The sequence below is a fragment of the Propithecus coquereli genome, unplaced genomic scaffold, assembly GCF_000956105.1.
Source record: "Propithecus coquereli isolate 6110/MARCELLA unplaced genomic scaffold, Pcoq_1.0 Scaffold503, whole genome shotgun sequence".
Classification (NCBI taxonomy): domain Eukaryota; kingdom Metazoa; phylum Chordata; class Mammalia; order Primates; family Indriidae; genus Propithecus; species Propithecus coquereli.
The window spans coordinates 1263874-1290930 of NW_012150875.1; the positions used below are offsets into that span (position 1 = coordinate 1263874).

Below are 27057 nucleotides of genomic sequence, written 5' to 3' on the forward strand. Positions count from 1 at the left end.
GACTCAGGGTTTCTCGTGAAGTTGCAAACAAGATGTCAGCAGGGACTTGACTGGCAGTGGAGACTCTTCTCGCAGGCTCACCCGCTTAGCTGTCGTAGGAGGCCTCAGTTCCCCACCGTGGGTTTCTCTGTAGGGGTACTCACAACCTGGCATCTGGCTCCCTCCAAAGCGCGTGGTCTGAGGGTGTGAGGCCAAGACGGAAGTCCCAGTGTCTTTTGTGACCTGGCCCATGAAGTCCCCCGCTGTCATTGCTTTATTCTATTCATTAGAAGTGAATCACTAAGTTCAGCCCACACTCAAGAGGAGGGAAATTAAGCTCCACTTCTTGAAAAGGAGAGTATAAAAAAGCTTTGTAGATATGTTTTGTAACCCATCCTGCTGCTGTTGGGAGCATGGATCATAATAGAGCAAGGACGGATGAGTCAGATCAATTTGAGGCTATTGTCACTGCCCAGTTGAGAGCTGGCAGACACCTGGACTAAAATGACAGCTTAAAGAGGGAGACAAACAGATAGATTTGAAGTTAACTTTTCCAGTGGATCTGATGCAGGGTTTGCCTTCGGACTGGATAGGAGTGGACTGGAAGAGAAGTTAGGACGACTCCCAGGTGTCTGGCATTGGTATCTGTGGAGCTGGGAGCCCCGTGTCCTGAGAGGGGAAAGACGGCACAAAGATCACATTTGGGGTGCTCATGGATATGTTGAGATGCTCATGGGAAACCTAATGATGAGGTCAAGAGGCAGTTAGGTCAGTTAGATACACGAGCCTGGAGATCAGAAGACAGGAGGCTGGAGACGTAAATTTGAGAGTTATCCTACAGACAGTCTTAAAGATGCAGATGGATGAGATCCCTAGGGAGAGAGTGGAAGTAGAGCAAGAGACACAGATCGAGTTCTGAGGAACTGCAATGTCTAGAGAACAAGCAGAAGGGCAAAAAGGGAAGACATCTGAGAGGAAACAGCTGATGGGGTAGGAGGACAACGAGGAGAGTGTGGTGTTTTCGATACAGAGAAAGGACAGCACTGTATTTCAAGAAGGTCAGAGCTATCATCTGTGTCAATAACTGTTGAGAGATCAAATAGAATTAGAGAAGTTTTTTTTTTTTTTGACATGGAAGAAATGGTGGCATTGGCATGAAGGAGACAGAAGACAGATAAGAGTGGGTTGAAATATGATTAGAAGATGAAAATTTGAAGAATTGGGGTATTTATTATACACTCCCTGGGTAAGACCCTTCAAACTGCAATCTATCTGGCCTCCTAAGCTGCTCCCAACATTGTTCACTTCACCCTCATGCCTGCCTTCATCTGGGTTACCTTCAAATGTCACCTGGATGTTTCGTCAATGGCATCCTAACTGGTCTCATAGCCTCTGTTTGCTCCTCTCAGAGTCTTTCTCCAAAGGACAACCAGAAAGAGCCGAGAATCTATATCTGATCATATCATTCCTGTTGTTTAAAAGCCTTCTATGGCTACCCATCACCCAGGAGTTAAAGTCCCAATCCCTGGCAAGTTTCTAGGGCATCTGGCTCCTCCCCTCTTCTCTGGCATCTCTCTCTGGTTTCTCTCTCTCTCTTTCCTTTTTTTGTCTGCACTCCAGTCATTTTCTTTTAATGTCATCTTTTATTTTCTCTACTGTGCTTTATTCTCTTTGTCCTCCAGATTCAAGTCTTAAGTCTTGGCCAGGCGTGGTGGCTCACACCTGTAATTCTAGCACTCTGGGGGGCCGAGGCGGGAGGATAGCCTGAGCTCAGAAGTTCGAGACCAGCCTAAGCAAGAGTGAGACACCCCCATCTCTACTAAAAATAGAAAAATTAGCCAGGCTTCATGACGCATGCCTGTCGTCCTAGCTCTTCCATAGGATGGCTTAAACCCAGGAGTTTGAGGTTGCAGTGAGCTATGATGACGCCACTATACTCTACTGGGAGAAGAGAGCGAGACTCTGTCTCAAAAAAAAAAAAAAAATGCGTAAGTCTCAGCTTAAACATCATTTCCCTGGAAAGACTTTCCTTGACCTCCCTTTGAGGTCCCTGCACTTCTCTTATCATCAAAGACAGCCTCTCTTTTCTTTTTTTCTGCCATCAGCGCTAAATAGATTGTGTCCCTGGTTCAGCTTTGTCTCAGCAATGACGCCTAGTAGGCATTAGGTGACAATAGTAGGCACTCAGTAAATATTTCTTGACTGGATTAAGTGAAACCAATTTCTCATTTCCATGGAAATTCTCCACCAGAATTTTTCTTAAACAGGAAAATGCCTTAAACGACTTTAGGAGTATTTATTTTAAGTAATGCAAACTAATTTGCACAATCTAGACATGGCTTTTCAAAATCAACAGGTCAACAATATCTCAGGAGGCAAGTTACATAAACTCAATTATTCTAATCATTTCGACTTATAGACTGAATGTAATGCCTTCATTACTGGTTGTTTGTTAATCCATTTAATAATAAATGGATTAACCAACCTTTTGGTCGAGGGAGAGGTGAGTTAAATAATCCTTGATTCTATAGGCGCAATTAGTTATACACATATTAATTTGTCTGCTTTCAATTCAGGCACCATTTAAAAAAAAATCCAAGAGGAGAGGTAGTAGGAGTTTAACAGTCATCTATTCTTTCCAACATTTTGAGAAAGCAAATAAAAATGAACCCTGAAACAAGCTAACAGCAGGAGCGCTCAGTAACTTAATACACTTTAATCTTGTGAATAGAAGCGAGATCTAGCTGGAGCTAGATCCATTGAACTGGAGCTGCAGACTTCCACCTCCAACCACCTGCAAGACATCTCCACATGGGTATTCTGTTGGCACCTCTAATTCAGCACATCCCAATCTGAAAGCCTTATCCTTCCTTGCAGAAACCTGCCCCCTTCCTGGGTTCTCTGTCTCTCAGTGGGCCATCCCTTGGCATGTGGGCTGGAAGTCTCAGCAGCATTCTCCCTGTCCCTGCTCCTTGTCCCCTTGCCCCCTCCCCACAAAGCTGCTGGGTCCTCTGGACTCTACCCCAATCTTATAGCAGCTGCCCGGCCCCTTCTCAGCCTTGTTAACTCTCACCTAAGCCTCTTAACTTACATCCTCACCTCCCCTCTGTAAGGCATCCTTAGCTATGGGAAATGGCTTTGAAAGCCCAGATATGTCCCGTCACTCCCTCAAAGCAAGCAAACCAAAAAAATCCAAGTGTTTCATCTTCCTCATAATTACTAATACTTGCTGAGCACCTACTGTGTGCAAGCTCTGTGCTCAGTGCTTTGCATACATTATTGCATTAAATCCTTACAAATAACCCTTTGTTAATAAAGACCTAACCCCCTACCAAGATCTGGACAGGCCTGCCTTGCCCACCTCACCTAGATTTCTCTTTGGTCTGCCAGGTGCCTGTCTCAGTGGCCTTTCTGTCCCAAGGACACATGTCAATCAAGCCTTTGCCTTGGCAGTTCCCATTCTCTGAAAATGGTTCCCTCCTGGGTCTTAGCTTACTCGACCTTTTCATCATATGACTCTCAGCTCAAATGTAAGTTTCTCGGGCCTCCTCTGATTGTCCCAAGGTCTCACCTATGATCACAGAATACTAGCCCTTGTCACTGTCTGTCATTTCATTTGCTTCCCCTTCAGTCCCTCAGTAGAATGCAGGCTCGATCAGGGCAAGGACCATGTCCAATTCGTTAACCACTGAGCTCTAGGGAGTGCCAGGCTCACAGTGCCAGGCTCCTAGCGGACTTTCCATAAACATCTGTTGAATGAATGAAAGGGTGCATGAAAGCGCCCTCCATAAATGGTCGCTGTTATCAATTTCTAGAGCTTTTTCCTCTAATGCTCTTCTCTTACTGACATGGGCATTACCTTTCGAAGCATCCAGAGCTGATGGTGTTAACCGCCCTACGCAAAACTTTCTGTGATTGTCACCAGGCTGTCATTTCCTGCCCCCCTACTCCACCCCAGAAAGCGTAGTCTGTTACCCTTAGCAACCAACTTCAGGCAGGTCCCCTTTTTCAGGGCCGCATCATGATTTCTGTGGCTCTAGGCACTTTTGCCTTTGTGGGCTCTTCCTGCATTTAAAAAATTAAAAATTCTACTTTCCACTGCGTGTAGTACTTTTTACCAATAATAAAAGAAATTTAAAACATTTTGGTGGGTCCCGGACACTGTGATAGAGCTGTTCCCAGTTGTCAGATGAGGAAACTGGTGCCCGCAGGACCAGCGAAGTCGGGGCGGAGCTGTGCGTGAGTCTGTTCGAAACTTCCATCCGGAGCTAGAGTCCCCGAGACCCACCCGGGCTGAGCTCCTGGATCCGCCGGGGGCGTTCCCTCCGCCCGGTCCCCTTTGTCCCAAGGCCCGCGGGCCCGCCCCTTCCCCAGGCCCCGCCCCCTTCCCTGGCCCCGCCTCCCTCAGGCCGAAGCGCGTGGCCGCAGGGGGCGGGGCCACGGGCCGCGCGTGCGCCCGTCCGCCGGGCCACCACCGCGCGCATGCGCCGCGTTCGCTCGCGGGAGAGAATGGCGGGGCCCGCGCCGGCCGCCATCATGGACGAGGACTACTTCGGGAGCGCGGCCGAATGGGGCGACGAGGCGGACGGCGGCCAGGTGAGGGGGGGCACCGGGCGCCCCCCGACGAGGGTCGTTCGTTTCCGCCGCCGGGGTGTGAGCGCGCGCCCGGCCCCGCGCGGCCACCGTGTGGTTCAAGCACAGCCCGCCCCGCCTGGCCACTGGCTGGCCCCCGCGACCCCCCCTGGGCCCGGCAGCGCGGCCCCCTGGGCCTCCGCCGTCTCAACCTGCGGGATAACAGGGGCGGGGGCGAAGGGGCGGAAGTCCCCGTGGCCTTGAGGCCCCTGTTGGCCACCCACCCCGGGCCAGCCTCAGTGCTGGGTACGGGTACTTCCTGCCAAGTTTGTGTCCCAGGGCGGGTGGGACACAAACTCTTAAGGTGGAGGATGGGGCCAGGAGCCACACAGTGTTAAACCAAAAGTACAATTCAAAACTCCAGGCAGCATCATGGTGAGAAAGTAGAACTTTGGGCACTCCTATGTGTGTTTTACTCTCTTCTAAACCACACTCTTTTCAGCACTTTGGGCTGATTTCATCTGCCTTTGGGCCCATTGACAGGATTTTCTGGCTTGACCTTCTGGGGTTTGGAGTGAGAACCCAGAAGGGATCATTCTGTTCTCCCCTGAAGACTGGTTGGAAAGCCCCAGAAGGAAGCCCTAGTTTGGCCCCTGTACCCCAACCTTATTCCAATATTAAAACCCAGCTGAGGAGCATGATTGAGATACAGCTTCTCAGGTGCCTCCCCTGAGGTCTGGAGGGGAACCTGGAACTTGCCCTTTTAACTTTATCAAAGTTAGGGTTGTTTGGTAAATATTGAACTGATATTTTGAAGGAATAAAGAATGAAGTGGGGTTTACTTCGTTGAACAGGGGTGGTGATGCAGCGACAGTATTGGAGCCCAGGTATAAAGATGCAAAGACAGGCGATGTGTTTCTGGAACTGACAGTTTCAGGGCCCTGTATGGTTAGTTGTCTGGTGGAAGCACTCGCAGGAAGTCAGTAGGGAGCAGGTTCTGAAGGGCCTTGGAAAGCTGCTAAATGGGATGGCCTGTTGAAGAGTTTTGGGCCAGGACCGACATGTGTAGATTGGCATGTTGGATCATTTTGCGCTGTTGCAGGCTTACAGTGGAGTGGATAAAGAGTCAGATTTCGCTAATTGAGAGGGTAAGCCAGGTGCTTCACACATTATCGCTTTACATGCTCAAGATTTTGTGTTGGGTGTTACTTTGCTCAGTTTTTGTAAATGAAGAAAGTGAGACAGAAGACTTAGTGACCCGCCCAAGGTTATGAAACTAATGGAGGAATGAGGATCCAAATCCACATCTTTAGTCTCCATTGCCACTTCATCAAACTGCTGACCACCTGAAGTGGTCCAGATCAGAGGGTCTGAATTAGCTTAGTAGTGGGCTGATGTTTGGGACATCTTGCACAAAATGTCATAGTGCTTCTCACATTGAGCCTTTGAGTCATAAAGTGTTAGAACTTGGGCATATCTAAGGGGGCCATCTAGTTCAATGCCTTCATTTTAAAGACTGAGCACTCGAGTTACTTTCCTCAGCTCATGCAGTTAGGCCTAGACCCCACTGATGGGTTAGGGAGTCTCATGTTTGGAAAATTTTCATCATGATCCTAATACTGCCCATTGACCCAAGTGGGCTGTTATTGATGAAAGGGGTAGACCAGATGTTCGCATCATGTTGATTCTGTGACTCTCCTTGGGAGAGGAACAGAAAGTTAGGAAAGGTGATGGAAGGGTGGCATGAGCTGGATTTTGAAAGATAGTTGGTGACCCTGATTTTGTTCTCTTGATGCCATGTTACGTGGATTAGGGGAGGTGCGAAGATGTGTAAGGAAGCTACTGTGATTTTAAGTCTGCATAGAAACTAAGAGCTACTGAAATGCAAATCGATTAGCCTGGCTGCAGGTTGTAAATGGGGAGTGGCGGGAGGTGAGACTGGACAGGTGAGCATGTAGGAAGAGCAAGGTCAGCACAAGCTAAAGCTTAGATGCTTTTTCCTGAGTGAGACGGGAAACTTTAAGCAGAAGGATGCCACATTTGTGGCTTAGGAAGATCACTGTGGCATCCATGAAAGATGACTGAAAGGAAGGAATGAGACCAAGACATTAGGGAATACTGCTACTGCAAACATGCAAAAAATAAGGAGGGGTAGAGATAAATATGGAAAGAAGGGCCACGTTGGACAGCTAGGTGGGAGTTAGAAGTGATGTGACTTCGTGATCGGACGTGGGGGTAGGGTGAGGGAGGAGAAAGTGAGGATGACTCCCAGGTTTCTTGGTAACAGGTGGATGATTGAATTCTTTACTAAAATGTGGGTTGTAGGAAGAAAATCCGTTTTCAGGGAGATGAGGTCAGTTTTGGACCTACAGAGCTTGGAGTACTTGTGAGATGTCTGAGTGGAGATGGGAATAGACTGTTGAATACTTAAATGTGGCACGTAAGGGTGGGTGGCAGGGGAAGATCGGTCCAGGCTAAATACTAGATTTATGAGCAGGTAGATGGCATGTCCCAAATGCCCCAAGATGTGGTGGTAGAAGAGGTGAGTGCCCAGGGTAGAATACAGGTAAGAATGAGCCTCAGGGTGAAGCCCAGCCTTCCTTCCCACCTGTGCTCAAGGTTTCCCACACAAATATTATCTGAGAGAAGACTCCTTAGTCTTCACTGTGAAGTCACCGGGCTCAATCTGTTCCCAAAGCACTGCTTTCGGAATGTTGGTCCAGATCAGGAGGGCAAACTTTTCTGTAAAGGGCCAGATAGTAAATATTTTAGGGTGTGCATGTCTCTGTCGCACTACACAACTCTGCACTTATAGGGGGAAAGCAGTCATAGACAATACTTAAAAGAATGGACATGGCTGTATTCCAATAAAACTTTATTTACAAAAACAGGAGAGGCCTAGATTTAGCCTTGGGCTACAGTTTGCTGATCCAGCTCTTACTCCATTATGTTAGGGTCAGTTGCATGGAGGCTGGTCTTTCCTATTAGCTTGTGAAATTCTTTAGTGGAAAAAGCCATTTCTTATCTGATATTTTCTCTGGTTCCCTAGGTGATGAGCACAGTGCTCAGTACAGAGTAAGTGTTCAAAAAGCCTCTGCTCATTAGTTAGGATGACAGCATTACAGCTGGACAGACCTTGGGATGGTCCAGTCCATCATCATGTGGCTGTTAGCAGGTGAGGAAGCCTTCTTCACCCTTAGGTCCAAGGACGCGCCTAAGGTTGCTCCCACACAGAACTGAGACTAGAATCCAGCCAGGCGTGCGGATTTGAGACAAATTGTGATCTTTACTTTGTGATGGTAAATTGATGGCTCATGCCTTCATGAATCACTTTGTTAGTCTTTGTTGGAAAGCTTAAATGGCACATATGAAATAATAGAACAATAATAATAGTTAACAGCTATTGAACTTGTACTAAATGCCAGGCATTGTGCTTGGCTCTTCCAAAAATTGGCTCGTGGGATCCTCACAACAGCCACAGGGCATAGGCACCATTATTATCTTTGTTCAGTGGAGGAGGAAATGGACGCCCAGAGAGGTTAGGTAACTCGCGTGACCACAGTCCACGGCTGCTGGGGTGGCGTTGCCGTACAAGCCCACTCAGTGCCACTCTGGGTCCCATTTCCTCAGCTACTCGCTACTTGTCCACATTATGAGAGTGTCATGAAAGTCAAATGAAATAATGTGTGTGGAATATTTTTGAAATGGACAGCATCATACAGATTTAGGGTGAGATGACAGGATGTTTATATTAATGAAAAAGTCATGGCTCTTGGCATTTATCAGCAGCAAGAGGATGATTCAGGAGAAGGCGAGGATGACGCCGAGGTCCAGCAAGAATGCCTTCATAAATTTTCTACCCGGGATTACATCATGGAACCCTCCATCTTTAACACTCTGAAGAGGTATGTGAGGAAGGCATTTGTACTGGCAGGAGAGTAGGGAGTAATTAAGAGAAAGTTTTGTGATATTCCCAGAAGATGACATGTGAAGTAAGAATAATATGATGCAGGAACAAAAGGCTTCGAGGGTCCCACCTCTGCCACTTTACAAATCTTAAAGCCTCATTATCTTCCTCCTTGTTGTCCATCCCCCGCTCACCTATGTTCTCTCTAGTGTAATTGCTGCTCTGTTACTTTTCCTAGGTATTTTCAGGCAGGAGGGTCTCCAGAGAATGTTATCCAGCTCCTATCAGAGAACTACACCGCCGTGGCCCAGACTGTGAACCTGCTGGCGGAGTGGCTCATTCAGACAGGTGCTCTGTCGGCAGCCCCTGTCCTGGCTAGCCACCACCCCCTCCTTTTAAATAGACCTTTGGACCATTGTAGTGCTGATGAATTGGAAATGCCTTCTTTATTGTCCTGGTTTTTAAGACTTTATAAGTAAGAACTGAACTTCTTACCCAGTTTTATCTGCTTGACTCTTATCTTTGATTCAATAATTGAGGTTTTCTGATAGCCTGCAAACGTGATTCTCATTGAGCTGTTTTCCCTACCATGCTGTAGAATTATAGGATTATACAGTATATGTTCAGTGTGTCATTTTCAAGATGTCTATGATGGCAAGTAGTAAATGACCGATAATTTAGGACTGGTGATGATTATGGCTTTTAGCTAATATGATCAAAGTAGAGCCTTACTGTAAATCCACTGAACTGGGTGCAGATGACATCACTGAAGTAAGTGCTGTGCAGAACGAGTCGATTCAGTGCTGTCGGGGTGATCAGGTACAAATGTGCCTCTGCTGGCTGGCATCTGCTCGCCCCTACTGGGCAGGGCTGTGTTTCTCCACCCCCACCTGTCTGTCTTAGCCGCTTGTTTTGTCCTTAGTGAGGTCTTACAGATGTTGCTCTCCTTTCCATGCGGACAGGGCAGACCATCCTGTGTGTTCTGCTCTGTGCTCCTCTTTGGGTCTTATCATTGTATATAATTAACTGTTTTTAAGAGTTCCAACATTTTTTAAAAGTGGTCAGAAACAATTCTGTGATATCTGATTCACATAGAGACTTTTGACTTTTTTCTAAAGCGTCGATAATGCAGTGAATTGAGAGATTGCCATTGTCTGTCTAGTTGCTTTCATTTTCTTTCAGGTGTTGAGCCAGTGCAAGTTCAGGAAACTGTGGAAAATCACTTGAAGAGTTTATTGATCAAACATTTTGACCCCCGCAAAGCAGATTCTATTTTTACTGAAGAGGGAGAGGTGAGAAATTATTTTCCTTTTTGTAGTGTCAGTTCCTGGGATCTTTTTCTAATTCCACGTGGGCAGTGAAGTGTGGCACATCACATAAGTAACGTAAGAGTTGAGTCCTAAACCAGGGTGTGATGCCGAAGTTGCATGTTGTCAGAGCTGCCGTCTAAACTCTGTCCTGGCTGAAGTGAGATGCGTTCACATGAGAGGCACCCAGATGCTGGCCTGGAGAGAAGGGACAGCAGGTTCTCACCCATCTCAGGCTGACTCTGGGGCATAGCTCTTGGAGTGGTTTGCTGTCTTCATTTGGGTCCTCCAAGAAGCAGGTACCAAGACAGGGCTAGACGTGCAAGAGGTTATGGAGGAAACAGCTATGAGGGAAGATGGGCAAGGGCTGAGGGAGGCTGGGGGAGCCAGAATATAGGTCTGAACCTTGAGGGCAAGAGGGAAGGAAGAAAGGTTGGTAGAAAGAGTCTCAGGCCATGGTGCCATTTCCAGAAAATCTCAGGCACATTAGTGGGGAGTCTTCAAGCCATAGGCGCCCGTTCCGGGAGCCCGTGTCTCCTGGACAGGACTGTTTTAGAGGCCCCGCTGCGCTGAGTCAGTGGCTGGAAGCAGCTGTGGGGAGTCTGGCCTTGGCACAAATGGGATGCCAGGTTCAGACTGCAGCCCCCGAGGCCAGCAGTCCCACAGGAGGAGAGCTGAGGGACACATTTTCAAGGCCACTACAGGTGGTAATGGGCCAAATCACCTGTACCATTTAAATGGCCTTTTTCTCTTTTGCCAAGGCCCAAGGACATACGGCTGACGTAGCATGGGCTTACTGTGTGTACGAGGCAGCCCTGCTGTATGTACACTTCCACTGGACTCTCTAGTGTCTCCTAGGAAGTGTCTCTTAGTACCCTCTTGAGTTGAGTCGGGTCTTCCAAAAGCTATGAGTGGACATCAGGGGCTCTCTTTGGCCATTCAGCCAGTTGTGTGGCTGTGGCCGGCTGTGGGTCTGCTTCCTCTGAAGCTAGACTCACGAGGCTCTTCCAGCAGGGGTATTCCGTGATTGTTTACACAACTTAATCTTCACTTAAGCTGAAGCTAGGCCTCTTATCTCATTGTTTGTTTGTTTGGCAGACCCCAGCTTGGCTTGAACAAATGATTGCACATACAACATGGAGAGATCTTTTTTACAAACTGGCTGAAGCCCATCCAGACTGTTTGATGCTTAACTTTACTGTTAAGGTAGGAAGAGTTCTAGAATTAGAGAAAAGATAAAAGTGTTTATGAACAAGGGTTATTTTTGGTTGTTTGGTGATCTGTTTCCTGTGAAAATTCATATTTGCTTTTTTGGTAAAGGTCTTCATCGTTTCATTTAGTAAGGCTTACATTGAGAAAGAAAAGCATAAAATTTGTATCTTTGTTTTTGGATCAACGTTGACTGTGGTTTTTTTTTGTTTGTTTTTTTTGTTTTGAGACAGAGTCTCACTGTGTTGCCCAGGCTATAGTGCCGTGGCGTCATCCTCGCTCACAGCAACCTCAAACTCCTGGGCTCAAGCGATCCTCCTGCCTCAGCCTCCTGAGTAGCTGGGACTACAGGCATGCACCACCATGCCCGGCTAATTTTTTCTATATATTTTTAGTTGTCTAATTAATTTCTTTCTATTTTTAGTAGAGACGGGGTCTCACTCTTGCTCAGGCTGGTTTCGAACTCCTGAGCTCAAACAATCCGCCCGCCTCGGCCTCCCGTGAGCCACCGCGCCAGGCCTGTGTTTTAGGATTTAGTAGGGACATTCATAGAGTTTGTTGTGTTCTGAGCGGAGCCTTTACACATGCCTGGTTGATCTCCTTCCTCTTACATGTGAACAGCCCAAGGAGAAGTGGGGAGCCTGGGTCACAAACCCAGGTGGGAGCACAGCGGGCACCAGAGGGAAGGTTTAGACCTGAGGCCCGTGCTTACTTGTCCACCTCTCCGTGAACACTGAGAAGCCAGCTTTCTGTGGAAGGTGCGGTCACTGCATGCTCACTGTTGACTTGTCTTTGTGTGGTAGCTGATTTCTGATGCAGGGTACCAAGGGGAGATAACGAGCGTATCCACGGCGTGCCAGCAGCTAGAAGTATTCTCTAGAGTACTTCGCACTTCTCTAGCTACAATTTTAGATGGAGGAGAAGAAAACCTGGAAAAAAATCTCCCTGAGTTTGCCGTAAGTGCTTCACTTTATGAATCTCAGATTAGACGGAGGCTGTGTAGGTCTTGCGTTTTCAAGCACGAAATGCTCCTTCTCTTTAGAGTCTCTGCATTTCAGAGGGTACCTTCCAGGATAACTTCCATGCCTGAGAACTGTTGAAGTTTGGCTCTTGTCCACTTGTCAGTGCTGCAGTAGTGAACACCAGCCCTCTTTCCCTGCGATCTTGCAGAAGATGGTGTGTCACGGGGAGCACACGTACCTGTTTGCCCAGGCCATGATGTCCGTGCTGGCCCAGGAGGAGCAAGGGGGCTCTGCTGTGCGCAGGATCGCTCAGGAAGTGCAGCGCTTTGCCCAGGAGAAGTGAGAGGCCCTGTTCTTGCCCCCCCCGTCCCCCGTAGTGCTCCCCTCAAAACCCTTCCTGTGGCCCTTCTTCCACAGCCAAAGCTTCTGACTCCTTCCATTTTGACACATAGGAAAACTTCCTTTCATCCAGTAAAGTCCGAATAGTTTTAAGCACATGCGGAGAGCTTGCTTTCTACAGTGTTGCTTTGATGCCTGTTTTGTGAAGTACTTGATTACTCTCCAGTCCACTGGATTATGGACCTGTACTCAAGTTGGGTTCATCAGTGGCAAATGATAGAAGTCCTGAAATAGCTGTTCGGTGATCTAATTGTTGCATTGTAGTCCATATCTTACAGAAAAAAATGAGCTCCTAATAGCTTTATTTTCTACTACTAATAGAGTCTTAATAAGGCATTTAAAAAGTATGTGATTCCTTCTATAGATTCAGCAAGCTGTATTTGAATCATTCATTCCAGTTTGCTCTAAATGTTGTTTTCGTGGGTCAGTCAGTATACCAGTGAGTGACAGAAATACGGAAAAACAAAGGGATCTCAACAGTCCCAAACATTAAATGTAAATAAAAAAAAGAAAGAAGAAAAAGCTGCCTTGTTAATAATGGGATATGTGGTTTTTCCCATCCAGAGGCCACGATGCCAGTCAGATCACACTAGCCTTAGGCACAGCCGCTTCCTACCCCCGGGCCTGCCAGGCCCTTGGGGCCATGTTGTCCAAAGGAGCTCTGAACCCTGCTGACATCACCGTCCTGTTCAAGATGTTCACAAGCATGGACCCTCCTCCTGTGGAACTGGTAAGTTTTTCTCATCTTAATAAGATGGGATACCCTCAGTGCTGACCGGCTGGGTTGCTTTGGAAAGTCTGTGTTGAAGCAATTCTCTTAAGTTGGTGAATGCAAATTCCTGTTGAAATGCTTCCATTCCTTTTCCTGGTCCTTCCTCACCACACTCAGCCTTGGAACATGTTAGAGAGCCCTGCAGGGGTGGGTGTGAGTGAGCATGCGCAGCTACTGCCATCCTGCTCCTGGCCATGTGTGTCTCCGCAGATCCGGGTGCCGGCCTTCTTAGACCTGTTCATGCAGTCGCTCTTTAAGCCAGGGGCCAGGATCAACCAGGACCACAAGCACAAATATATCCACATCTTGGCTTATGCGGCAAGTGTGGTTGAGACCTGGAAGAAGGTAAGGTACTATCAGTTCTAAGAATTTGTGGACTTTTAGGAGACAGGTATCCTCCTCTTCTTTGGTATTATTTGGGAGTTTTAGCTATAAGAAATCTTGAGCCTGTCTAGTGTTGGAAATGTCTCTTCTATTGTTTGTGCATAAAGTAGCGAAAGTGCTAAATGTCTCAAGAAAATGTGCTTTGCATCTATAATATTCTGCAAACTGTAATTTGAAGTGTGACTAAAGAAATGAAACTAATTTCCATAAGCCACAAACACCAGTCTCATTAGTTTTCAGTTTCTATACACTGTGTGACTGTAAAGTTTGACAATTAAATTAACTCCCAACTTCAGAAATAGGGAAAGTGATTTGCAGAGAGAAGTGGCAGATACCAGAGTACCCCGACAGCGGGGAGATGTGCTCCGTCAGGATTCAGCAACTTGTGTGCGTCTTTTCAGAACAAGCGAGTGAGCATCAACAAAGACGAGCTGAAGTCAACATCAAAAGCTGTTGAAACTGTTCACAACTTGTGTTGCAATGAGAACAAAGGGGCCTCTGAACTAGTGGCAGAACTGAGCACACTTTACCAGTGTATTAGGTAAGCAGAATGAAACGTTTCTAAACTCAATCCTTTGGGGAGGAGGTGGTTTGAGTTTTCATAGTAGAAGCTCAAATAACAAAAGCTTCTGAGATCCTTATTTATTTTTTCTTTTTTAAATGTATGTAGAGAATTTTAAACAGTTTTAGCAGCATGAGTAATTTTCAGGTGTTTACTTGCCAGAAGTCTGTTCAGTAAATCCTCACAAATTAGACTAAGTAAAGGAAGACCAGCCAGAATTACACAAATTGATTTTAAGAAAAGGGTCTATTTATAGTAAAAGTTATCCCAACAAAGTATTGCTTAGATAGAAATGATTTGTGATTCTGCCAATTACTTAAATAGACATGTCCTAGGAATAGTGTGTCCTCTTAGGCGTTTTAGTCTTGCCTCTATTAATTTGTACTAGGGACGAAGAAGAGGTTTGCTAAATAAAGGTAAACTTCAACCCAGTCCACCAGACTCACTGAGTGTTTCACATTAATGATCTTTTCCTTTTAAACCAGGAAAGTGGTTTAAAGTGAGCTGAGCATTGAATTCTGCTCCTTCCCCTGCAAGTCTCATCAGACTGTGTTCGTGAACAAGCCCCCACCCCGGGCCGAACACAGTGCAGGGCAGATTGATGGGGGAGTTTGAGTTTGTTTTTAACTTGCCAAACCTTTAATGCTTTTCTAGTATATTTTGGTATTTTCTTAAGGGAAGCATTCTGCCTTGTTTACCTGTAGGTTTCCAGTGGTAGCAATGGGTGTGCTGAAATGGGTAGATTGGACCGTATCAGAACCAAGGTACTTTCAGCTCCAGACGGACCACACGCCAGTACACCTGGCGCTGCTGGATGAGGTGAGAGGGCGGAAGGGTCTGGCTCCTGCTGTTTATTTTGGCACTTACTTCGCTTGCATCTGTTCAGGGAGTCTGGAGGATACTCTTTTCAAAAATAGCTAAAAAATCCTAAATGAGGATTTTCCTTTGAAGGCTCCTGTTTCATTGACTGCATAGATTTCTCAGTTTTTACCAAGTGTTACTGGAAGGACGGGGTGTGGCACAGAAGCTGGCCGGCCCTGGCCAAGCGTCCAGGACCATCCTCACCGGCAATAAGCTGTCTCTGACGGCTGTGACAGTGACTGTGGTGCCTTGTGTCCTGAGAGTGACCACGCCGCTCAGTGAGGCTCCCTTTGGCATGTTGTAGATCAGCACCTGCCACCAGCTCCTGCACCCCCAGGTCCTGCAGCTGCTTGTTAAACTTTTTGAGACTGAGCACTCCCAGCTGGACGTGATGGAGCAGGTGAGCGGGCGCCCCGTGGGGTTCACCGGGGGCTGGGGAAGACCCCACTCTAACCAGTTCCTCTCTCTTCCGTAGCTTGAGTTGAAGAAGACCCTGCTGGACAGGATGGTTCACCTTCTGAGTCGAGGTTATGTACTTCCTGTTGTCAGTTACATCCGAAAGTGTCTGGAGAAGCTGGACACTGACATTTCACTCATTCGCTATTTTGTCACTGAGGTCAGCAATGCACCGTTGGTTTCATGTTTCACATGTTTACGCTAGCACTGCCCTTTTTGGCTTAATTTAGTTCATTTTGTACCTAACCCTGAGAACTGTGTTTCTGATAATCTTGGTGATGACAATGACAGATACCAACTTACCAACTCCCTGCAGGACTGTATTATGCGTTTTACCTGCAGTACCACCCTGAGTGTCTTATGTTGGAGACTGGTGGCGTCTCCAGGGAAGCTGGGGGGCAGGGGGTGGTATTTTCTCCAAACTGATTGCCGTTTCACCCGAGTGTCGGGCTGTGTGGGAGGAGTAACCCCCTGCCTTGCCCACACAGGTGCTGGACGTCATTGCCCCTCCGTACACCTCTGACTTTGTGCAGCTTTTCCTCCCCATCCTGGAAAACGACAGCATCGCAGGCACCATTAAAACAGAAGGCGAACATGACCCCGTGACAGAATTTATAGGTAAGGCCGACGTAAATGTCCCTCTGCTGCAGTAGTAAATGTCATTTTTTACCTCCTGTTTCTAACCCAGTGGCTGTTTTCCCTCTGTTAAAGCTCACTGCAAATCTAACTTCATCATGGTGAACTAATTTGGAGCATCCTGCAGAGCTGAAGCAGAACATTCCAGGAGACCAGTTTTGGAAAAACCCTTTCAAGAAGCTGTTGTTGAAGAGAATCAGTCAGCATCTTCGAAATGGGCTTTGCTGGGAGGAGGCGGGTAACTGTTTTCAAAAGGAAAATTTTAGCAGTGTAAGGGGAAAACTGCTGATATGAACAGCCCCTTCTCTTTGTTGTAAACCTAGTTCTGCCCCTGAATCCTGTTTACAGTGTAGGAACTAGATTCCCGTTACCTCTCAGGGTGAACCCACCCAGCGGGCGGCCCATGGGTGGTGGGAATTCAGAAACTGAGATTTCCAGTGAACCACTTTCAAAGTTGACCTGAGTTTTCTCCCAGGTATCCAAGTAGTTAGTTGATGTTTTATTATAATTATTTTAATTTGCTAAGAATAATAAATTTTTAAAAAGCCTTTCTGCTGGGTTGCAGGGTGTGGGTCCTGATGTGTCGCTCAGTGTGTAAATAAGGCTCGCGCAGGCACGGTCCAGTGTGAAGTCTTTATTCATCACGTGGACAACCTCCCTTCCCCCCACTGATTCCAAAGAGACTTAAGAACTGGTGATGAGTCTGAACTATTTTTCCTTGTAAATGCTGTATTATCGGCCACGGTTGCCAAATACAAATACCAGGCCCTCCACTGAGTAAGGCTGAGGCCCATGATTTCCTGTCTTGTCACTTCCTCACCGCTGTGCAGGTGGTTAAGCCATCCCATTTCAGCTCTTAGGAATGCTCTCACAGCTAGTATCAGCCTGTCCTCACGTTGGCAAGTGCCCCTTCCAGGTGTCCAGAGCCATCCCAGCCATCCAGTGTCGCCAGTCTGGTACCCGTAACCCTAGGGCCCTTCTGGTCAGGGTTCATGATACCACTTCTTAAAACACTGCTGTTCCAGAGACATCACCTTAAACGATGGGGTCCCCAAATGTACAGGACTCCTCAATAGCAAGGTTGTAACTGGCGCCCTTCCCATCCTTGTAGGTGCTGGTCACTATCCGCATCCATCCTCTCTCGCCCTGTGGGGAGAAGTGAGATGGTTGTTGACACGCAGGGCCCCGCCGTCTGCCTCTGTCCCTCAGCCCAGCCTTGGAGGACTTGCAGGGTCCAGACGGCCTAGTCCGCCACCCCTGTACCCTTCCGACCACCCCTACTTGGAAGTGTCTAACAAAAGATGTTGACTCTTTAGACCTAATGACTCATCTGCCTAGTAACAGCCCCATTTGTAGTCATTTAATTAAGAGAATTGACATTTCATCACTTCCATGTAAACCACTGTCCCCCATTTCGTAATCGTGAATTTCTATATCTAAAACTATTAGTGGCTAATACTAGGTCTTAAAAATTAGAGCCCTGGCAGTGGAGTCTTAACCCGACTCACAAGTGTTTTTGAAAAACCTACATGGTTTTACCTAGGGAGTTGAAAACCGTGGCAGGAGAGAGAATGCAATGGTCGTAAAGGAAGAAGGTAGTGAGACCGCACCCGCCAGCAGTGCTGCTCGCCGGCAGTTGCCCCGGGGTGCCCTTGGCTGTGCTCAGAGTCGTAGTTGGTTACATGGGGGTGCTGGGCGGGCACCTGGGGGCGGAAGGCCAGGGTTGCTGCTGACCACCCTACAGTGCACAGAACAGCAGCAGCTCCCACACAACCAAGAAGGATCTAGCGCCAAAAGCCACTCGTGCGACGCCTGAGAGTCTGGGCTGCAGCAAGAAAACCCTCTGCTGAAGGCCTCATGTTTTTAGCTAAAAGTCAACAGAACCATTCAAGTGAGAGGAATATGAATTCTTTTCCTACGTATGACCTTGAGAAAGTGAAAACATCTTACCCATGGTTCACCCCATGAATTCCGGACAATCCAGTACTCAGTCCCATCGCTGACACCCCACCCGACCACGGAGATGATATGGTTTATGTAGGCGTCGTCGTGGTATTCGGCATAGACGCCCCCTGTGTAGTTAGCCATCCTTTCTGTTGCCATTATACCGCAGCTGCAGGCAGGCAGTTAAAGAACCAATTACTGCTCTAAACTGAACTGAAAGAATCTACCATCATTACAAATAGTCTGATATTACCATGTGTAAATCCAACTGAGATAATGCATATCAGACGATTCTGGAAAAATTGTTATTCACGCAGCGTCTTCCCTGCTGAAACAGCCCAACATCACGGCACTCACTACAGCTTGGGGAGCTTTCCATCTGCGTTTCACCCGCTAACCCCAGGAAGGGCCAGATTAGTTATCAGTTACTGGTTTTGCTTCCGAGAAAAATGAAGTTCTTACAGGTGAAATCGTGGCAGCTGTGTCGCAAGCGCAGTGGCTAAAACTGGCCAGAAGGACGGGTGAAGCTACACGTGCGCCCGCATGCACGCAGCAGCCAGGTCTCACCTGGTGGGGCTTCTCACCTGACGGGGCCTCCCCTCACCTGATGGGGCCTCCCCTCACCTGATGGGGCCGTTGGCATAGATTTCCGCCATCATCTTCTCCCTCCCGGACAGGGAGCCGTAGTCGCCCACTCTCCAGAGGGTGTAGTTCCGGATGGCGTGGCACTCTTTGAATTCAGTGCATGTCCCACATTGGTTAAACTTGTCACACTCTAGGGGAGACCAAGGAAAGTCAGCATGAGACTGTCTCCTCGTTAGTCCACTAACAAAGAAGCTACCCAAATCCACTCTCCACTTTTCTAATGTAGCCCACCATTCATTAGCTAATAACAAGTCATCTTGCTCTAGGTGCTGTTTAATTATGCCCTTCTTTCGGCTGCAAAGGAGTTATAAAGAGCCCTCCCCCGGGCCTTGGCAGAAAAGAAAGAAGACAAACATTAGCACCTAGTAGGCACTCAAAGGTTAGCCTTTTTTTCTCTTCCTTTAAAGGTTGGGACAGGACCTTTTCGTAATACTTGATAGCTGAAAATTGAGTGCAATCAAATTATTATTAAGCGCAATCAAGATGATTCTATTGCTGGTTAGTGAATAAACAGCCCGATACATCTAGTTAGAGAAAAAGCATTTTCTTGTTTTTGGTTGGAGAAGTATCAGGAATTAGGCTTAGAGAAAAAGTGCAGCTCTTAGTTCCGCAAGACTCGAAATCACTGTGTTCTCACTTTATAGACACCCCATCCCTCCGGCCCACCCTCGGCCTGCCTTTTTACTGCTTTGGTGTCACCTATTTTTGTTACAGTTACACAGACATCCAGATTCTTCCCCCAGGACAGTAAAGTCCTTGAAGATTAAATTGTTGGCTTACTTGTCTCCTTGGACACAAAGGCCCAGTGTCCAGTACAACAGGAAGATGATGGCTCTGTGGCCACCTCTGCTCATACTACAAAGGCAAGACCGTTGCAAACAATCAGGTTTCTGATGGGCTGCACTGGCCTTCAGGTACAGGTGGGCTCAGAGGCGTGGCCTTGGCTGGATGAGACCAGTCTGGGGTGGAGGGGCGGGGAGGCCCCAGGGACCACCTGATGCCTAATTTGTGATTCCAGAGCAGACTGGCTTCCCCTCCTCCCTGTCGTCTGTCCCCGTTCTGGGCCTCTGACCCACGCTGGGTTTGCCACTTCAACTAAGGACTCACCACGAGTCCAGGAAAATTCTTTCTGGCTGGACAATAAGGCCCAGGGGCAAGGCAAGGGACCCCTGTCTGCATGAGGTGGTGCCTAGAGTACCCTGCGCTGCGTCAGAGCACACAGGCACCGGAGTCGACCCTTCTAGACTTGGGGCAAGAGTGGGGGCGGCAAAGCACTGGGCTCTCTCCCATTCTCGCCCCCCACCGTCTCAAATCGCTTTTTGAGTTTTCCCGGGTCTCTGCTCTGGCTATGAGGGAGATCGGAGAGTCAGGTGGCTTGAAACTGCCAATTATGGGTTTGGGGTCTTGACTTTTCTTTCCTTTGGTTTCCAAGGGGAACAGCCTAAAGGGAATGTGCCAACCATGGGGACCCCAGGCCAGCTTGAGTCTGCTGGTCCACATAGCACCCTCTTGGCTCCAGCCACACTGGAATGCACGTGGCCCCAGTCCGGGGTCGCGAGGGCAGGAACCAGGCCCATGCTGCCTTCCAGCTGGGCCTGCTGGCTTCTAGTTTGGGGCGGCGGCCTCCCCACCTGCTCTCTCCACCAGCGCTCCTGGAAAACTGACTCTTCCCTCCACAAGGCCCGCCTGCACCTCTCCCCCACACAGGCTCATAAAACCCCCAAAATGCCAACATATCAGAACCCAAACATCACATCCAGGCCTCTCTGCAGGGGCCCTCCCACACAGGGGCACACACAGGAGCGGGGCACGCCCGTCAGAACCCTCCCAGGCCAGGCCATTTTGACAGTCTTCTTGACACGGAGGGGCTCCAGCTCCGCCCCAGCCCCACGGGGTCAGAGTGGCAGAGGGGGCTTCTGCAGGGAGGCCGGCCTGGGGACACGGCCCCTAACGCTCAGGGGCACCAGCCCTCCCTGGGGACCCCGGCCTGGGCTCACGGCCGCACTTTCTCTAGGAAGAGGGAGTGGAGGGCGGAGGGCTGGGGGCCTGGGCCGAGGCCTACCCTGGTCCTTGGCCTGGTAGTTGTTGCAGGTCTCGTCGGGGATGCCGTGCCAGTGGGCGTACTCCCACACCGGCAGGTCGTTGCCGCCCTCGCAGGAGCCGGCATGTCCACAGTCGAGGACGTGCTGCACTGACAGCAGGGTGGAGGGCCACGCACCCTTCCTCTTGATGTTGATCCGATCTGCAACAGTCAGCACCACCGTCAGCGCGCGTCCGCCCCGGGCGGCACACTGCCCCCGACCGGCTCCCCCGAACAGGACTGGACGCTTGTGTCAGGCTGCCTGTGTCCCTCTCCGGAGGGCCCTCCCCCGCGCTGACCTCTGCTTGGAGGTCTCAGCTCAGCCCCTGCTCTCCAGAAAGGCCTTCCCTGGCCCTCCGTGGGCACTGTCCTGTCTGCCCAAACAACCAAAACGCCATGAGGCAGAGCCAGGGCAGTGCTGTCAGCACCATCCAGCCCTGCAGATGCCCAAGAAGCGTCTGCTGAAGGGCTGAAAGACACTCCGCCACCTGTGCCCACCAAAGAGCCAGGAGAGACACAGTTCCTGCCCCCACGGAGAGGGGGCCCCAGCGGGGCAGCTGTGCAAACAAGTGCAGCCAAGGACTGCCACAGCTCCCACCTGGCGCCCACCATGCTCCCCTCCCCATGCACAAGAGAATAAGCAGAATCCCAGAAGGGGACCTGGGCCCCACTGGCCACTCCTACCCCATTTCAGAGTCATCTCGCTCCACTTTTTCACGACAGATATACACCCGGGCTACTGCCACTGCCTCCACGTCTGCTCCCTCTTGCCCGCCAGAACTCCTGCCTTGCCCCGGCCACACCTGCCCGTCCCCTGGGTTAGCACCCCACAGCGTGCACCCTTCGGCCTGCCCTGCCCTGGTGTCACCTTCCAGATGCTCCCATACTCCAGTCTACTCCTCTGTCCAGCCCTCCCCTCCTTGCCCAGGTGCCTTCTGGAACTCACCCCCATCTGATGACCTTGCTTCACATGGCACTGCAAAACCCAGAGCAGAGCCCAGCCTGCTACCACCAGGCCTGTGAATGCTCCACACCCGAGAACATGCTCCTGTGATAGCAGTGGCCTGTCCGCATCCACCGAAGGTGCGCGAAGCCCAGATTCCTGTTTCCTTGCTGAGGACCTGGCTCCTTCCGGATCTCCTCCTCCATCACAGCGCGGCCTTTTTTTTTCTTTTTGAGACAGGGTCTCACTCTGTCGCCCAGGCTGGAGTGCAGTGGGCTGATCACAGCTCACTGCAGCCTCAAACCCCTGGTCTCAAGTGATCCTCCTGCTTCAGCCTCCCAAGTAGCTGGGACTACATGTGCGAGCCACCACATCTGGCTAATTTTTAAAATTGTTTTGTAGAGACAAGGTCTCGCTATGTTCCCCAGGCTGGTCTCAAACTCCTGGCCTCAAGTGATCCTCCTGCTTCAGCCTCCCAAAGTGCTGGGATTACCGGCGTGAACCACCACACCCAACCAGACCTGCCTTTCTTAAAACAGCCACTGTCTCTGCCTCATTCAACTACCATTTGAGATAATCCCTGCTCCCGCTGTCCCTTCAGCCCACACTCTCCTAGCAGGCTTTCACCCCTTCCTCTCCGCTAACGGTCAACTCTCCATCCTCTACTGCCCGACCTCTGCCCGGCTGGGTGCTAAAGCCGCAAGAATTGGGTAGAAATCATACTTTGAGTACCCACACAACCATTCTGTTTTTCACTTTCAGTACAGTATTTGGTAAATTGTCAGATATTCAATACTTAATTATAAAATAGGCTTCATGTTAGATAATTTTGCCCAACTGTAGGCTAACCTGTGTTCTGAGCATGTTTAAGGTAGGCTAGGCTAAGCTCAAGTGTATGAAATACATTTCAACTTGCGATATTTTCAACTATGGTGGGTTTGTCCGACAGCCCTATTTGTAAGTCGAGGAGCATCTGTCAATGTGCACAGCATACAGTGCAATGAAGAAAAATCAAACGGGGAAGGAATTCAGGGTATCTTTACATAGGGTGGCTGAGGGGGACCCCATGGAGGTGGGTGGTGATGCCTGCAGGAGGAGGGAGGAGAGAGGGGTACCTGGCAGGAGAAGGTACCTCCTGCTTCACCCTCCAGGTGAACAGGGAGCACAGGAGGCACAGGGCCTGGACCACGTAGGCTCCGTAGGTCACAGGAACATTGGCCTTTTATCCCACGAGGGTTCCTAGGTGAAGAACAGCGTGATCTGACCCGGGCTTTAACAGGCTCATTCTAGCGAAGGGAGACCAGACAGGAAGCTGGACAGTGAGGCCAGGTGACAGGTGGCGGGAGCAGGTGAGTTCTGCACGTATTTTCAAGGTAGAACTGCCAAGACTTGTCGATGAGTTGTATGAGGATGGGGAGTAGGAGCCAGGTGCACCTCTGGGCCTCTGAGTAACCCAAACGGGCCTGCAGTGACAGCTAGGAAGGAGGAGCTGTTTGGACCTGAAGGCCAGAGGCTGGAGGCGTCAGGTGTCTGAGCGAGGTGTGTGGGCAGGAGGGTGTGAAGGTGAGTTCAGGGGAATGGAGGAGAGGACAGGAAGGAACGCCAGGCGTGGGGGCGGGGAGGGCGTTTCCAAGTGCAGGTGAGGGCGGCGTTTCAAGCATAGTCAAGGATGGTGGGGCCTGGGGAAGGCCCCTACCCTGCCCCAACGGCGACACCTCAGAGATGGAGAGTGGTGGGGTTGAGGCTAAGGGTGCAAGGACAGAGAAGAGGGGCCCCAGCTATCTCCTGCGGAGCTGAGAAGTGGGGCGGGGTGGGGTCAGGGGCTTTTTGCTCATTTGTTCGAGGAGGGGCGCTTCCGAGTGGGTGAGGGGCGGTCTCCTGTGCACAGGGAGGGGCAGCCTCAGTGAAGGGCTGGGACGCTCGACTCCCAGGGACAGGAGGGAAGGCACGCTATGGCGCAGCTGCATTAGCTGGCAGAGGGGGAAGGCCCCCATGGAAGTCCCCTTCTGGTGGCTTCTATTTTCTCAGTGAAAGAGGAAGCAGGGGCCTTGGCTGCTGCCAGAGATGTTGGAGGTTTATGGAGGAGGAGGGAGCAGTACCCTAGCCCAGAGGGACAGTCCACTCTCAAACTGTGGGAGGTTGACCCCTGGCCAGTGCCCAGCACTCATCAGACAGCTGCCAAGCCACCTTTGGCCACTTCCTCCCTACCCTGAAGTCCTTCACAGATGCAAATCTTGTCACCTGACTCCCTCTCAAAGATAATTCAAGGCTTCCCTTTCCAGTTCTCTGCTCACCCTCACCCCACCCAAGGCTGGGCCTCAAAGGCTTTCACTTCCTCAGTGGGCGCCATCCTGCGCTCCCCCCGACCTTGCTCCAGCCTCTGCCTCGCCCGCCCACGCCGCCCGCCTTGCCAAGGTCTCCCAGACCTTCCCGTGGGAGAGGCCCCAGCTCCATCGCCACCCCAGTCAGAAGTACGCTCGGCCCCCAACCAGGCCCCCAAGAGAAACAGGGCCAGGCAACAGCTACAGCCGGCCAGCTCCGGGGTCCAGACCCCACCCCAAGCAGGAACCCCTCACCCAAAACACAGAGGCCAGCAAAGGTCCTGGCCCAAAGCCAGGCTTCTGGGCTCGAATCCCAGCTGTCACACCAGGGCCAAGTCTTCCAACCTCCCTGCAAAGAGCCTCGGTTTCCTCATCTACAAGTTAAAAGCACTCACGGCAACTAGGAGGTCTAAATGAGACGATGACACAAGTGCGTGCCACTGCGCCGTGGCAGGCAGCAGCGGCCACATTGTGTTAATCCTCTCAGCACAGACCCTACACAACAGGCCTGACCTGTGAGGTACCAAGGCCAGGACAGGAGGCAACAGCACCCAGCACTCCCGAACCAAACTCCAGCCAGACTGAGTCCCTTCTCCAGTGGAAGTCCAGGCTCCTGGAGACCAGGGCTGTTATTGGAGAGGGCAGGGTCCTTCCCAAATGCTGAGGGGCAGGCCTGGGGCTGGGAGGCAGCCTCCCTTCCCAAGGCAGGGCGCAGCAGCCTCCACGTGAGCCTCCCCTCCCTCCTTCCCGTGAGCCTTCCTGCCGGCCTGCAGCCAGAGGCTAAGGTCCAGATGAGAAGAGTGCCAGCTTGGGGCAGTGACAGGGTGGGGCCATGGCTGCAGCCCGCCAGCCTCGCTCAATACTCCACGCCCAGGACAGGCTTTCATCTCAAATACTGCTGCTGAGAAGCAGTTTCACTTCCATGTCCCCAGTACGGGCTGGGGGCTCGGTGATTTTGCATTTCTGGTTCTGTCCCAATGGCTGAGGTCACAAGCTTTGGGGGGAGAGGGCCCGTGGGAAATACTGGCTTCAGTCACCCAAAGGCCCTGGGTGGCCCGCCGGGGAGCCCCCGAATGACCCAGCTTGCGTCTCTTCGGCAAAGGGTGAAGGCCAGCTCCCCTGGGCCAGAGAGGCGCAGGCACCACCCAGCCCAGGCTGACCGCTGGCACAGAGTCACAGGCTCCTGGAACCCTGGGCTGTGGCTGCCTGTGCTGAGTTGGAAGCAGCCTGGACCGGCTCTCCTGGCCCAGGGTCCAGGGGCAGCCACCAACCTGCCATGGCGCTGGTGCTGCCGTGGGCCCAGCAGGAGCCGCAGTACCGAGGGATGTGCTGGTTCCTGGTGATGCTGGCGTAGTTGACACCATTCACATTGCGCCAGTCCCAGCTCTTGGGCAGATCCGATGGGGACAGGTACTCATAAGGCCGTGGGTATGTCCTGGGAAGAGACCAACACCACCAAAATCAGCGCTGGGGCCCCTGGGGCAACCAGAACCCCCCTCCCACAGGGGCCAGGGCACAGGCAGCCCTCTTGAGCCCCCCTCCCTTTCCCAAAGAGTGAGGGGGTGGGCAAGAGCCCTGCAGCCACCAGGTGTGAGATGTGAGAGGGGGTGGGGGCCCCAGCACTCTCCGCATGGCAAGGAAGGACGACGAGTGAGCGAGGCCAAGGCTGGGGACAAGCCCCAAAGGCCACAGGGGTGAGGCAGGCCTGGCTTTCTGGACAGGTGGGGCTCGTCCAACCCCCAAAACACCAGGGCTTCCCCTGGATGTGCAATTGGAGTGACCCCCGAAACGATGGGGCTGGATCTGGCGTTCCAAGGCCCAGGGAGGCAGGATCCCCAAAAGGCAGGCCAGCGCCTCCAGGCCCTGGGACGCGGCCATCCCTCCCTCCCCTCCCCCAACGGCCTCCCGACCCCGCGGGCGCCCACCTGCGCCCCAGCTGCGCCAGCTGGTCCCCCCGCAGGGGCCGGTAGCAGGTCTGGCCCGGACGGAAGTAGAGGCCGGCCTGCGCCGCGCCCGCCAGCAGCACGAGCAGCAGCAGCGGCCCCGCAGGCCTGGACGACGCCATGGCTCCCGCTCCGGATCCCGCTCCGGATCCCGCCCCGGATCCCAGACAGGGCGCCAGAGGCCGCTCCGGATGCCGCTCCGGATCCGAGATCCCGCGCCAAGCCGAACCCACTCCGGCCTCGCCCCGCACCGGCGGCCCTTAAGGCGGCAGCCGGGCCGGGACACTCCCCTGGGGCGGGGCCGACCCCCTCCCACGCCCGCCCCGCCCGGGTGACCCCGGCCCGCCCCGCCCGGCCCGCGGGCAGCGCCTCCCTCCCTGGCCCCGGGCGACTGAACTCTCTGGAGGTCCAAAGAGCCCGACCTCCTGGGCCCCCAGGCCGACCCCACCGCCAGCCACTAGCCACCTGTGGGGACTGTCACACTTGGCTCGCTTTCCACGGGCCCTGGCATCCGGGAAGGGAGCTGCAGGCTCCGACGCGCTGCCCCAGCCCTGGATCCTTAGGACCCTCCTGCCTCCTCTCTCGGCCTGGCAATGGGTGGGGGTCTCCCGAGTCCTGGGAGGAGGCCCCAGCCCCCCAGAATCATGCCCTGGCTTGGCTTTCTGAACCGCGTTTCCCAAAGGCCCGGCCCTTTCTGGGGAGACGTTTCCCTTTCACAGAGAAAGAAGGTGGGGTCGTCTCGCAGTGCCCCTAAAGGAAGACTTCACTTGGCGCATGGGTCATGAGCTCTACATGGCGACTCCCGAGGAGCTTGGAAACGTTTCCTGCTGACAAAACTCTTCTTAGTCAAATGAGGAACCCAAAGCAGAAGTGGGACCCTCAGGACTTGGTTTCGTAACTAAGGGCCCCTCGTGAGCAGTTGTCATCGGGAGTGGGCCGAACAGTGGCCTTCTGGCCTCTTCAGAAAATGGTCCTGCCATCCTGTTCTGGGGTCTCCACAGGCCTGTGCTGCAGGACCGCCGTGTCGGGGCCTCAGGTGAATCCCATGTCCCTTCTCCCTCCTTGGCGGGCACCTGCCCCATCCCAGCCTCCGCCTCCACCTGTGCCAGGTGGGCAACCGGAAACCACAGTGGCTGGCTCCTTGGCTTCCAGCAGTTTCCGAGGCCCCCTGGAAT

General features: G+C 51.4%; 2 protein-coding genes across 4 annotated transcripts; one reads left to right on the top strand and one right to left on the bottom strand.

Moving 5' to 3' along the window:
* Window positions 1–4427: 4427 nt before the first annotated feature.
* NELFCD (negative elongation factor complex member C/D) lies at window positions 4428–16541 on the top strand. Of its 3 annotated transcripts, none has more exons than XR_001137995.1 (15): window positions 4428–4575; window positions 8341–8456; window positions 8697–8806; window positions 9641–9750; window positions 10864–10971; window positions 11778–11930; window positions 12145–12275; window positions 12900–13065; window positions 13318–13452; window positions 13893–14032; window positions 14758–14872; window positions 15219–15314; window positions 15390–15441; window positions 15859–15988; window positions 16082–16541. XR_001137995.1 is itself a non-coding variant. In XM_012656498.1 (15 exons), the coding sequence occupies exons 1-15, from the start codon at window positions 4462–4464 to the stop codon at window positions 16114–16116; spliced, it is 1800 nt and encodes a 599-aa protein (XP_012511952.1). In that variant the 5' UTR covers window positions 4428–4461; the 3' UTR covers window positions 16117–16541. The 3 variants fall into 3 exon arrangements, 2 of the variants coding, with proteins under 2 accessions (XP_012511952.1, XP_012511953.1); XM_012656498.1 differs by having other exon boundaries at window positions 15390–15530; XM_012656499.1 differs by having other exon boundaries at window positions 4489–4575; window positions 8338–8456; window positions 15390–15530.
* A 389-nt stretch (window positions 16542–16930) lies between these two features.
* On the bottom strand, window positions 16931–26145 carry CTSZ (cathepsin Z). Its single transcript, XM_012656500.1, has 6 exons — window positions 25865–26145; window positions 25211–25374; window positions 20658–20837; window positions 18575–18725; window positions 17957–18119; window positions 16931–17152 (listed from the first exon to the last, which is right to left on the bottom strand). The coding sequence occupies exons 1-6, from the start codon at window positions 26002–26004 to the stop codon at window positions 17042–17044; spliced, it is 909 nt and encodes a 302-aa protein (XP_012511954.1). The 5' UTR covers window positions 26005–26145; the 3' UTR covers window positions 16931–17041.
* Between the last annotated feature and the right edge of the window lie 912 nt (window positions 26146–27057).